This window comes from Thermobia domestica, chromosome 5 (genome assembly GCF_964235325.1).
Source record: "Thermobia domestica chromosome 5, izTheDome1.hap1.1, whole genome shotgun sequence".
Taxonomy (NCBI): domain Eukaryota; kingdom Metazoa; phylum Arthropoda; class Insecta; order Zygentoma; family Lepismatidae; genus Thermobia; species Thermobia domestica.
This window is the reverse complement of record NC_137458.1, coordinates 282,579,513-282,591,733: the sequence shown is the minus strand read 5'-3', so window position 1 is coordinate 282,591,733 and position 12,221 is coordinate 282,579,513. Positions and strand designations below refer to the sequence as shown.

General features: G+C 37.5%; 1 protein-coding gene across 11 annotated transcripts in view; it reads left to right on the top strand.

Moving 5' to 3' along the window:
* LOC145686670 (uncharacterized) overlaps positions 1-12,221 on the top strand; it is a 165,190-nt gene that overhangs the window by 1,834 nt on the left and 151,135 nt on the right. For all 11 annotated transcript variants that reach the window (XM_081760180.1, XM_081760170.1, XM_081760172.1 and 8 more), the window contains exons 2-3: positions 4,661-4,860; positions 5,316-5,504. In XM_081760180.1, the coding sequence (XP_081616306.1) occupies positions 4,678-4,860; positions 5,316-5,504 (372 nt within the window). In that variant the 5' untranslated portion in view covers positions 4,661-4,677. The remainder of the gene's footprint in view (positions 1-4,660; positions 4,861-5,315; positions 5,505-12,221) is intronic.

The window sequence follows — 12,221 nt, the reverse complement described above, 5'->3', positions numbered from 1 at the left end:
TGAACTTCGTGAGTCCTCGGGAAATGATGAGGACCTGTTGTATACTATATCCTAAAGCCTTACCGGGTTACCTGAACTAACTTATCTTAACAATTTTCAGTGTTTTAAATTCTTTTTGTAGATTTGAAACTGGAGGGGGCAACTCTAAACTCAAGCCTTACAAAATAATGTAATCTCTATTTGTACATTTGCTGTGTTACGATCTCTCGACAGAAACAAAGCTTCATACTGTACGAGAACCGTTCCACGGGCATTTATTCCGAAGTTGGGCGTCCTCTTTCGCCACGTTTTTTCGCTGTTATCTCCTTTCCACACTCTCTGCAATTTGTTATTAGGTTCATTAATCCGTGCTCTTCACAAACTTTTAAAAGATTTTGCTCGTTATCAACGCATTGCTTCACAAATGTTAAAACTATTAGTTCATTGCCCTTGTACATTCGCCATGTTGATAACATAAATGCTCGTTTCTTTCCCACAATGCAACTGTTCGATTACCTTGCGCCAAGTAGTTCCACCCGCTCGCCGTATAGTCCCATGTTTATAACCGCTTATACCTAACAAATAAACAGATTTTTCGAGACTCTTATACATTATCAAGCACACAAACGATCAAATTATCCATATCTTTACTGTAAATTTTAAAAAATTTGCTGGAAACGGACGCCCAACTTTGGAATTTAACCCGTTCCACGTATTGAAGTAAAACTGAGAGATGATTATACTCTCATTAGCCTCTTCATTACGATACAAGGAAGGGCATTACTCTGCAGACGTTTCTACCAAATGTTGACACATTTCTTACATATTCGGGTTAGGTTGAAGCTTTGTATTTCTGTTTGCAGAGCGTACACTAAATGAGGAACTTCATTATTACTTGAAGAGTAGGCAGGAGGGCTCAGTGTGAATATTGATACATTGTGGACGTATGACTTCGAAACTATAACGCATAAGATACGATCTAACTTGTGCTGGGTGGCCGCTAAAAAGCACGAATGTGATGTAACCGAGTCAGGGCAAGAGGGCCCGAGCGGTAGCGAGCGAGTGTGTCCGTAGGGAGCAGGCACGTCAGCAACGGTGGATATACACATAAACGAGGATAGTGGAAGAGCACACTTTTACATATACGATACTTTCACTATCACTCAAGATTCATTTTAGTAATCACACCCATTCCTTCACGAAAAATGTTTCACATTGTATTTTACCTATAAATTTTCTATTTGGTAGAACCATCTGCTCGAGTATACCCCTGGGAAGGCAATAGCAGTGTATGATTGATTAGATATAGCACAAAACTATCATAAAATCTGAAATTTTAATTTCTGTTGAACTAAAATATTGTCCAAATATAAAGCATATACAGCAGATAGGTCACATCAGGTGAACAAGATAGCATGCTTGAGAGTAAATTCTAATGTGTAATTTTCGAGGAAAGAAAAAAAGTCACTTTTGTGGTACCAAAAACTATCATTCGTTAAGTTTTGTAACTATTTCCACTTCTTTGAGATACGTCATATGATGACCGTAGTATTTGACACTAAGGTACTTTGCCACGTGTGTCTCACGTGCGTTTACTGTTGTAGAACTCTCCAAAATTTAGTTATTTTTCGATGTTTGTGATACTGCAGCGTCCTTAGTTTGCAGCATTGCATAACAAGTGTGCTATGGTAGGTTTTCCTTTTACTTGTGGATTTGAAAGATGTAATAACCTAACGGAGTGCCATTAAAAAAAAAAAAAAAAAAAAAAAAAAATGTTTGATGTTAATGTTAATCTTGTGGTATCAGTGTATCAGACAATATTCCCCCTTTCGATATTTACATGATATGAAATTTCAGCGTTATGTGCGTATTAGTTAAATTGTTACAGAAAGGTATCAAGATAAATAATCCATCTTGTACGTTAACGCACAGACAAACTGAAGGATGTGATAGTAGGCATTAAATTAAGTAAGACGTGTATAATAATATGAGTTGAGAGCGACACTATTTTACCGTGAGAGGCGTTCAGAAATCGGCGACGAAAGCGCTGATATAAGGCCGAATATTTCACGAACGTGTAATGGTACCGCAGTCGTGTCGAAAATTTACACAGAAAGTCGCACTTAATAAGTGCAATGATATACAAATGGCATCCCTCATCTGTAGAGACTTCCCTATTTCGGTTCTCTTGACCTGACAGTGATATTCGGCATTATATCAACTTTTTCGCCGATTTTTGAACGCCTCTCACTGTAAAATGGTGCCACTCCCCAATTTACGTTCATTGAACATTTTTTTTTTTTTTGCTTAATTTAATGTCTACTACCGCTACCGTTTGTCGGTACATTAATATACCACCCTATATATCGTAGAGTGTAGCTTGGTTACAGGTCATCTAATTCTCTAATTGATTGACGATCGTGAATCAAATCATGTAAACAAAGTTGCCAATATCTTTCTGAATTTAGAGGGTGACTCAAGAGTCGATATTTTTTATCATCACAAATCAAGAAAATAATTTCCACCAATTGCGTACTAGGTTACTAAAATGTTCCCAGTCACTTTATTTCACTGACTCCCGATTGGACGCAAGTAAAAGCACATACCGGAAATATGTAGAGAATATTTTTGTTGGTTGGAGAGAGCCATGGTGACTCAGTAGTAGGTAGAGCGTTCGCGTCTGGTGTGGTGGATCTCTTGTTCCACCGCAGTTCGTTCCAAGTGGACTTTGAAGTGTACAAACATCATGTGCATTTTTCTTGAGGTTCTCCCGTTTCCTTCCATTTTAGTCATTCCACCATTTCACTCGTCACCATCATCACCGTCTCCTGTAGGTTACACGACATAACCGCTTGACATAAATGTGATCTGTTTCATTTTTCTTTGTGTTGGAGAAAGTTACGAAATTACGCAGACCCTTAAAAAGGACAAGCTTTCTAGTGTGTATATTGTTAGCATACGCGTGTTTGGGGCTAGAGTGTCGAGTTTGATTCCCCTTGAGAGCTCTCATGTGATTTGGATTCCACGTCCACGTGTCGCATAGGCGAAAAGGTGCTGAAACGGATGCTAAGCTTCAAATCAACCATCCAACTAACCTTAGAGAATTGGCTGATCAAAAAGAAATTCGAGATTATTCAGAACGATATCAACAAATTCTGAATTTCGTACACCAAATTGTATTTAAGAGGTAAATCCTCACTAATGTAGTATAATTAATGTTTTCTCTTCACACAAATTGTGTAGCGCATACTTCGTCAAGGTGTGCGGCACCGTAATCAACAATCAAGACTTCGGAGTTATCTCGCTCATGTGCCTTCTCTCGCAAAGTAGATAACGTCTGGAACATTTATATTGTAAGGATCCATTTACCCACACACACTTCATACCACGTGTTTTTACAATCATAAACCAACGATGGTGGGCGACGGAAGGAGACTACACCTCCAGGAAATAATGAAGAGGATTCGGAAAACTACGAAGAAAGCCGACTGTCCCTTCATGGATCTTCTCTTCAAAAAGATATCAAAAAAGAAAAAGAAGATAAGACGAGGAAATTATCAATTCAGTGCTGATCGCTTACCTACGAAAACCCTCTCCCGAAGCCGCCGTGGGCTGCGGGTATATCCTCTAATACCTACTCGTAGGGCTGCTATGAGTTATGGAGTATTGCCAATCCCCGTCTGAGGCCGATGTGGGTTAGACAATTATCCTATATTCCAAGGCCACGTTGCGTGCAGACTTATTGTAGCCTACACTGAAAACATTTTTAAAGAAAAGACTTACAAGAACTTCGTAAATCTTTTATAAGACAACCATTTTTATAAAAAGGTGAAGGGTTGAAACTCCGTATACACTGTACCAATCACAACATTGCAATATATTCATTGAAATAAAGTTTTAAACTTTTTCTGTGCAATAATGCACTTCAAGAAGCCTAATAAACACATCACCTACTTGTTCCGTGAAAACAAATGACATGGAGATGAGTGAGAAAACGGATAGTTTTTAAACGTATTGCGTATATTTATGCACTATATGTCTTCAGTGAGCGTTCAGATGAGTATGAAGTATTTAAATAAGTATTCCTTACGTTATTTATAAGGAACAAATGTTAGGTTCACAATGTTAGATGCCAGGTATTCACATTAAATTGACTTCTAATCTCAAATGGTACACTTGGGGTCATTTAAATTGACATCTAATCACAAGTGATACGTTTGAGTTATACACATTACTATACAAGGCATTAAATTTCAGGTCTGAATCCAGAAGCTAATTGGTTGACATTTGGCAAACAAAGCAAAGGCTGAATGCCTATCGCTAAACTACACACAGCAATACAAGGAAACAAAAGCCATCAATGGCTCTGTAGTACAGTGACAAATATATTTCCAAGTCCCATCAAGACACGCTTGAAACACTCATTTGTATAATACAGAGTAAACCAGGCTTTCAATGATACAACATTCGCTGTAATTGAAAGTACAGAAACGGTTATCATTATATACCTGTTATTATTGTTGGTAACGTTTTATACGTCTCGGTCAGTGGCTGTATCTGGAATTTTGTTGGTAAATAAGTGTAACAAGATTATAATTTATTTAGAAGCCACTTCCCGTGATATCTTTAAAAGGACAATGTTTATGCATGAAAATTAAAACTTTGATCTTTTTCTTTATAGGCAAATACTGATGTAAGATGGATTCTCACGCCTGTTGCCTTCGCTGGGAAAACTTCCAACCTAGCATTGTGAATGCTCTGGGGAGTCTGAGAAATACAGAAGATTTGGTTGATGTGACCATAACTTGTGAAGGTCGGAATATTAAAGCTCATAAGATTATTCTGGCAGCTACCAGTCCGTACTTCAGAAATGTGTTCAAGGTAAGTTGCTGTAGATTTAAATTAAAAATTTAGATGACCAAAACTACGTAAAAACAGTCCTAAAAATAGAGGTCTGTGTGGCTGGTTACACGACATAATGGAAGCGCACCAACATGGAAGCCCGGAGATTCGGGTTCAATTCCCGGCACAGTTGTGCTTTTTCGTTATTTGAAGTTCAGGAATTGCTATAAGCCTACATAAAGTGTAGTTAGAAAAAAACTGGATTTGTTTCCTTGATTTTTCGTGTGACACTACATTGTAATGATACGGGTTCTTAATGATTTTATGTATAAGAATAGCTTGAAATGCATGTCAACTTTTTTCTCTATATTTATTTCCTAATCTATGTTAAAATCAGCATTTAGATGTTTACATTTGTCATGTTCTTTTACATGTTATACTTTAATACATCATTTGGTATATACTTTAATAGAAAACTTTAATTCACTTTCCAGGCTAATCCTTGTCAACACCCTGTCGTTATTCTCAATGATGTTAGCTACGAAAACATGGTAGCCCTTTTAAGCTATATATATCAAGGAGAAACTTACGTGACTGAAAATCGACTGACGTCTTTCTTGAAAACAGCGGAGCTTCTTAAGATATCCAGCTTAGAAGGAGCTCTTTCCAGACTTCAGTCGAGGGTAAGTTTGAAAAAGAGCGTGCTCTTATATTCTACCTCCACTTTCGTGTCTTTACTGAGACAGTTTCAGCGTGCCACTTTCTTCAGTAACATCTAAAATATTATTAAAGAGGGTTTTTGTTTCCTTTCCAATGCAACCACACTTAAAAAAGGTAAGAGCTAAATCCTCATAACTTGTAAAAGAGTAGCTTTATTTTATGGAAACTCGTTTGTACTACTTTAATGATTGTCACTAGCCTATAGAAGTAATCCTTCCTGTGACAAAATAGTTGTAAAACCCAGAAGACATTTTATCATTTTCGAAAGCAGGCTTCTTAGATAAGGTACGATGAACCAGTTGAATGTTAGTTTGATTGTGAAAACTGTCGATTATGTTCACATGGCTAGCATAAACTCCTGGATAACTGAAGATTCATTTATATATTGTTAATAAATATTCCCTAAAATACTGTACGTAAACATAGAAAACGTTTGGGAGGTGATTCCTGACAAAGTCCAATCTGGGTGCAGAAATCCGTCATTTCGGAGTTATAGGTTGCCGAAATCATGAAAAAATGAACTTCAAAGGTCCATAGCTCCAATACTATGGAACCTACTGTAGTCAGATCAAGACTTCACTTAGGAACTAATATGTGCGCTATCCAAGAATACATGTTTCAGAATCCTGCGGTACTCACACAACAATTTCCGTAGAGTTGAGTTGATTTTGAGTTTAGCGTCCCGTTCAGCAGCAAGGCTATAAATGAGACGTGGACCTACTGATTAACGTAGAATCCGAACCACATGAGCTCCCGCCGGGAATCGAATCCGGATCTCCCACGCCAAAGACGCATACGCTAATCGCTTAGCCACGAAGCAGCTCGTAAACTTTTTATAGAGGGAATTTGGCTACGGGCATATAATTTGAAGTACTCAGCAACTACCTTTATAAAAATTGTTGCAGATGTACCGCAGGATTCTGAAACATGAATATTTGGATAAGATACATACTACTTCCTGAGTGAAGTCTTGCCCCGACTACGGTAGGTACCATAGTTTTGGAGCTGTGGGCCTTTAAAGTTTATTTTTTCATGTTTTCGGAAGCCTATAATTCCGAAAGGAAACATTTCTGCGCCCAGGTTGGTCTATACTTTTTATCTTACCTTGATGTGAGAAATTACCTCCCAAATATTGTCCGTGTTGTTTTGAACCCCGTATATATATATATATATATATATATATATATATGTGGATGCCATGTGTATCAAAGATCAGGGCCCTATGTCAACTCCATTATGAGTGAAGATACGAGAAAATGGGTGTGAAATGAAAAAACGTTTGCAGTTCAGAAAGTTGTTTCCTTGGGCTCCTGCTATACTAACAATGCAGCATTGTAAGAAACATTATTATTATTATTATTATTATTATTATTTATGTTCCCTCACATACATGCTTCCCCATGCCCTTACGTTTCAGTCAATCAGCCCACTGAATTAGACACGTTGCCTTTTAATTTAACATAGGTCTTCTTGCCTATGTGGAGCCAAAATGGTTGATGCAATTGGTAAAATGTCACTATTTCATATTTCAAGATTTTCTCTTTCCAATAAGTTTTCTGTCTTTTCATTTTTCGGAGTTGGACTGAGCCTGGACATCCGGTACACAGATAGATAGACACAGATAAAAGTACAGGGTGTTTCAAAACATCACCGACATCGTTTGAGAGGTGATTCCTAACACCAAGATAGGACAAAAAATATAGACCAACTTGGGTGCACAAATGCTTCCTTTCGGAGTTATAGGCTACCGAAAACTTGAAAAATTGAACTTTACAGGTCCATGGCTCTCAAACTATGGGACCTACCGTAGTCGGGTCAAGACTTTGCTTAGGAATTGGTATGTGCCCTCTCAAAATCCATGCTTCAGAAACATGTGATACTTCCGCAACAATTTTTTAGAAGTAGTTGGTGAGTGCTTCAAATGATATGCTCATAGCCAAAATCCCTCTACAAAAATTGTTGTATGAGTAACTTAGAATTCTGAAACATAGACTTTTGGGCAGGGCACGTATTAGTTCCTAAGTGAAGTCTTGACCCTACTACGGTAGGTCCCAAACTTTTATAACTCAGCCATTCCATTCTTACGGACGGGACATTCTGGCCTATAATTCTGCGAGACATTTAATAAAAATTGTTGATAGTTGTTAAAATGTGCAGTTACGATAACTCAGAGTAATGACCAAAGACATTTTACAGCTACAGCCATATTATTATTAATAACGGAAATATTTTACCACATTTATAATGATCAGTAATTGATCTTGCGGACGGGACATTTTTATGACATACGTTTTGTTACACACTGATTTTAGCTTAATTTTCTGCGACTTGTAAAATCGTAATAGGCTAGGTTTTTTTTTTTTTTTTTTTTTTTTTTTTTTTTTTTTTTTTTTTTTTTTTTTTTTAATGATTTGTGGAGCATGTTTCAATGTGGCGTTCATCAACAGGGCGAAAGCAATGTCGAGACTGAACTTGCGGCATAGAATAAACCTTAATCCACCTTTGTTCTAATATTTTCCGGTGTTCACCCACAGTTTCGTCACCAACAAAGAAGAGTTGAATTCCTTGAGGTTTACAAAGTCCACTGTAACATTTGTAAAAATCCTTTGCTCTGGAAACATCTATTTGCCGGTCCTTACTATTTCCGAGGCCATTCTCCTCAATGTGACACCTATCCCGCGACCGCTCCTATCCCGTGTGAGGTTGCAAAAACTCCATTCACCAGTTACATGTTTTGACTTTGTACTTGTTTCATTGTTGAAATATCTGAACAAGTAAACCTTCAACAATGAGAAAATATAAAATCAACAAATCGATACGATCGGCTTTGAAGGTTCTTCTGTGAAAGTTTGAACTCTCTTCGTCAAATTTTGTAAGGGTAATTTTGATCTTTCGTAGGCACAAGAAAGTACATGAGAAAGATAGAGAGATTCTTCTGCCATCTATTAGTAAAAGCAACTGGTTTCAAGTCATTTTATTACATTTGGTTTCTGAAGTTTGGAAGTGAAGGCACTAAAAGCAAAGGCCAAACCTCTTGCGGCAAATATAAATGCAATTAAACAACAATTCTATTAGTGCCGGGTAGTACTTTGGGAAGGGACACATCAAATCTTACGGACGGGACAAAATTTCAAAAGCCTTTTATTTGTTAAGTACGACCAATTGGTTGATTAAACTTCGAGTATAAATTATTATTAAGTTATTTGCTTTTCTTACGTGTTTTCAGAATGATATTATTATTTTATAATATGTAAAATGAAGTTTCTTGCTTCTTTTCTTACGGACGAGACACCAAATGCAGAGACAAGTTCGGAGCTATTTCCAAGAGAATACAAGCCTTTTTCTTGCAAACAACAGTGTTTGGCAATAGAACACAGAATGACTGTTTCCCTTCAAAATTGGCCGTTTCAAGTTCAGTCACATGACTGAATAACAGTGTCGCAAACTAACGTCCTCTACATGTCTCAGAAGAAGCTCGTTAGGCTTCATGTTAAGCTAGACGATGTAACATTCATAAAACAAATAAAATAAGCTGTGTTTTGTTCTTTTTCAATAATTAAAATATTTATCGCTCTTATCAGGTACTTTTCAAATTAATACAAACAAAATTAGAATTTCACTCAAATGTTTACTTTGGCGCGGAATGGCTGAGCTAGGGACCATTTAAGTTCATTTTTTCATGTTTTCGGTAGCCTGTAAGTCCGAAAGGAAGCATTTGTGCACCCAAGTAGGTCTATATTTTTTGTCCTATCTTGGTGTTAGGAATCACGTCCCAAACGTTGTCGGTGATGTTTTGAAACTCTGAAAGGAAGTATATGTGCACCCAGGTTGTTCTATGCATCTTGTCTTATCATGTTGTAAGGAATCATCTCCCAAACGTTGTCGGTGTTGTTTTGAAACACCCTTTATATATAATATGTGTGTGTGTGTGTGTGTGTGTGTGGATCGTTTATCTTGAGACATCCTGTAACTTGGGGGCCGCGGTGGCTCAGTGGTAGAGCCTTCACCTCTGGTGCTAGGGGTCTCGGGTTCAAACCCTGCTCCCGCCAAGTGAACTTTATGGTGGACAAACACCGTGTGCGTGGGTTTTCTCGGGGTTCTCCCGTTTCCTCCCACTTTCTTCATTCTACCATTTCATTCATTACTCATCATCACCGTCTCCTTTAGCCTAACCGGCATAACCGCGGGACGTAAAACTCAAAAATTTCATTTTTCATTTCATACATCCTGTAACTTTTAAACTAATTGACAAAAGACACTGACATTTTGTACGAGGTGTGTCCGGAAAGTAAATACCGTTTTGAAAGAAAACACTAAAACAAGTTTGTTTAAGTCAAATTTATTTTTACATGAAAGAGCACACCTTAAACTATTTATCTACATAGTTTCCAGCAATGTGCAAACACTTGTCTTAGCGGGTGACCAGTTTGTCCGAACTATTCTCAAAGAAACATCCCGTCATTGAAGACGACCATAACTCCACAGCGTTTTTTGTGTCGTCGTCATTTTCAAAGCGCGCCAAGTCGGGGCTATACAGTGGGTAATCAAACTCCTCCCAACCGAACTATCGGATTAACGTTTGGGTGGTACCAGAAGTATGTGGACGAGCATTGTCATGGAGTAACTCAACTCCTTTACTGAGCATTCTTCTTTTGTTTTGGATTGCACACTAGCGCTGCGATGGCTTTCAAACGAAACTGCGCACTTGCCGGACACTGGAGGGATGTTTCATTGAGGTAGGTTTGGACAAGATGGTCATCCGCTCTGACCAGTGTTTGAACATTGGTGGAAGCTATATTGACAAATAGTTGAAGGTGTGCTCTTTCACGTAAAAATAAATTTGGCTTGAACAAACCAGTTTTAGTATTTTTTTCAAAGCGGTACTTACTTTCCGAACACGCCTCGTACCGTGCAAATATCGGCAGCTCAAGAAACATTTTCAACATACTTTGTCGTACCACAAGGTTACCAGTGTTGCCAACCCAACATAATGTTGTATTGTTTTAATGCCACTGCGTCAGGTTATTACATATTTCAGATTTGCATATGAAATATCTAAAACTAACAATATTACACATGTCATGCAGTATTGCAAACTAAGAAGCTATAGTCTCACAAGCCTCGAAAAACAAAATTTTGAGGGGTTCTACAATAGTAATAACGCAGATGAGATGGACAGATAATGCACATCTAAAGTACCGTTTGTCCAATGCTACTGTCATCACATGACATATTTCGAAGAAATAGAAATAGAGTTACAGGGAATTAATAAATTTTTTAATAGAAGGACTTGATTTCGAAAAAAAAAATGTGTAAATGAGTGTCTCATCGAATTACGTAGATGATTTTCAATAGATGTAAGCATCATAATGCCCTTACAGCATTTTGATACATAAGAAACCATTCGCGAGATATGAAAAAATAGTACAATTTGGTACATTGTTCGAAAAGGGCGTATGTGTAAGAACTTTTCAAAACAATTTTTGATTTACTTTTCTTATAGCTTTATAATAATAGTTTTTGATAGCTGTAATCACAACAGGTTTTTAGAATTACATAATTTTAAGAATTTTTCAAACTTTAACTGGTTTTACCATATTTCCAGAACGGTTTGAGATATCAAATTGCTGTAAACGACATTGTGATTTACACATCTTTTGAAACCCATGTATGCAATTGAATGAGCTTTCTCGTGGCTAAGCGGTTAGCATACGCACCTTTGGTGTTGGAGACCCGAGTTCGATTCCCGACAAGAGCTCATGTGGTTCGGATCCCACGTTAAGCTGAAGGTCCACGTCTCATATTAGCCTCGCTGCTGAACTAGACACTAAACTAAAATTCAAAGTGAATGAGGTACTTAAGCAGTTTTTCGGATGAAAGGCTTTTGAGAAAAAGTTCAAATTTCAATCCCCTGTAACTTTTTTCGTATTCATTCGAAACCCATAATATGATGTTCATAGTATTGGACACTGACATACTTGGGACGTGCATTTCCTTGTTTGTGTCATTTGCCTTATTATTGCTATAGAGGCAACCAAAATGTGGATGTTTGTAGTGCCCTTAGTTTGCAGCATTGAGTAACGTAATAATGTAAGTTTTTGTTTACCGTATAGATACGAAATGCGTAATGATATCACATAGTGCCATTTAATGTTGCCAAAATATAACTTGGGTTGGCAACATTATTAATCTTGCATCACACAGTATGCGCAACTACGTCCCCTGCCCCGCCTATATTTGCATGGTACAAATTATTGTCAATTAGTTTAACAGTTACTAGTGCATATATATATATAATATCAAAAGGACTCCACTCGTGAAGTGAAGTCGTTTACATTGTGAAGGTTACACTGAAAGTTTTGGGAAATCAACAGAAAGTTGATAGCCAGAGTGTAATGTCTTTTGTTGGTTTTCAAGGTATTAGCCTTTAAAGCAATACATTTGTCCATTCGAATAAATCATTTGTTGGAGCTACTTTGCAGTATCTCAGAAACGTGTATTTTTATTTGCACTAGCTCCTCTTCGCTTAAAATCGCTGCCCACTTTTTTATTTTTGGTGTTTGGAAACAAGAAAGAAGCATTTAGAGGCGAGGTCTGGTGACTGAGCAGGGTGAGACATGGGTTCAACATTTTCACTGTTCAGAACCTCAGTTGTGTGAGACTGTGCATGCACGATAATG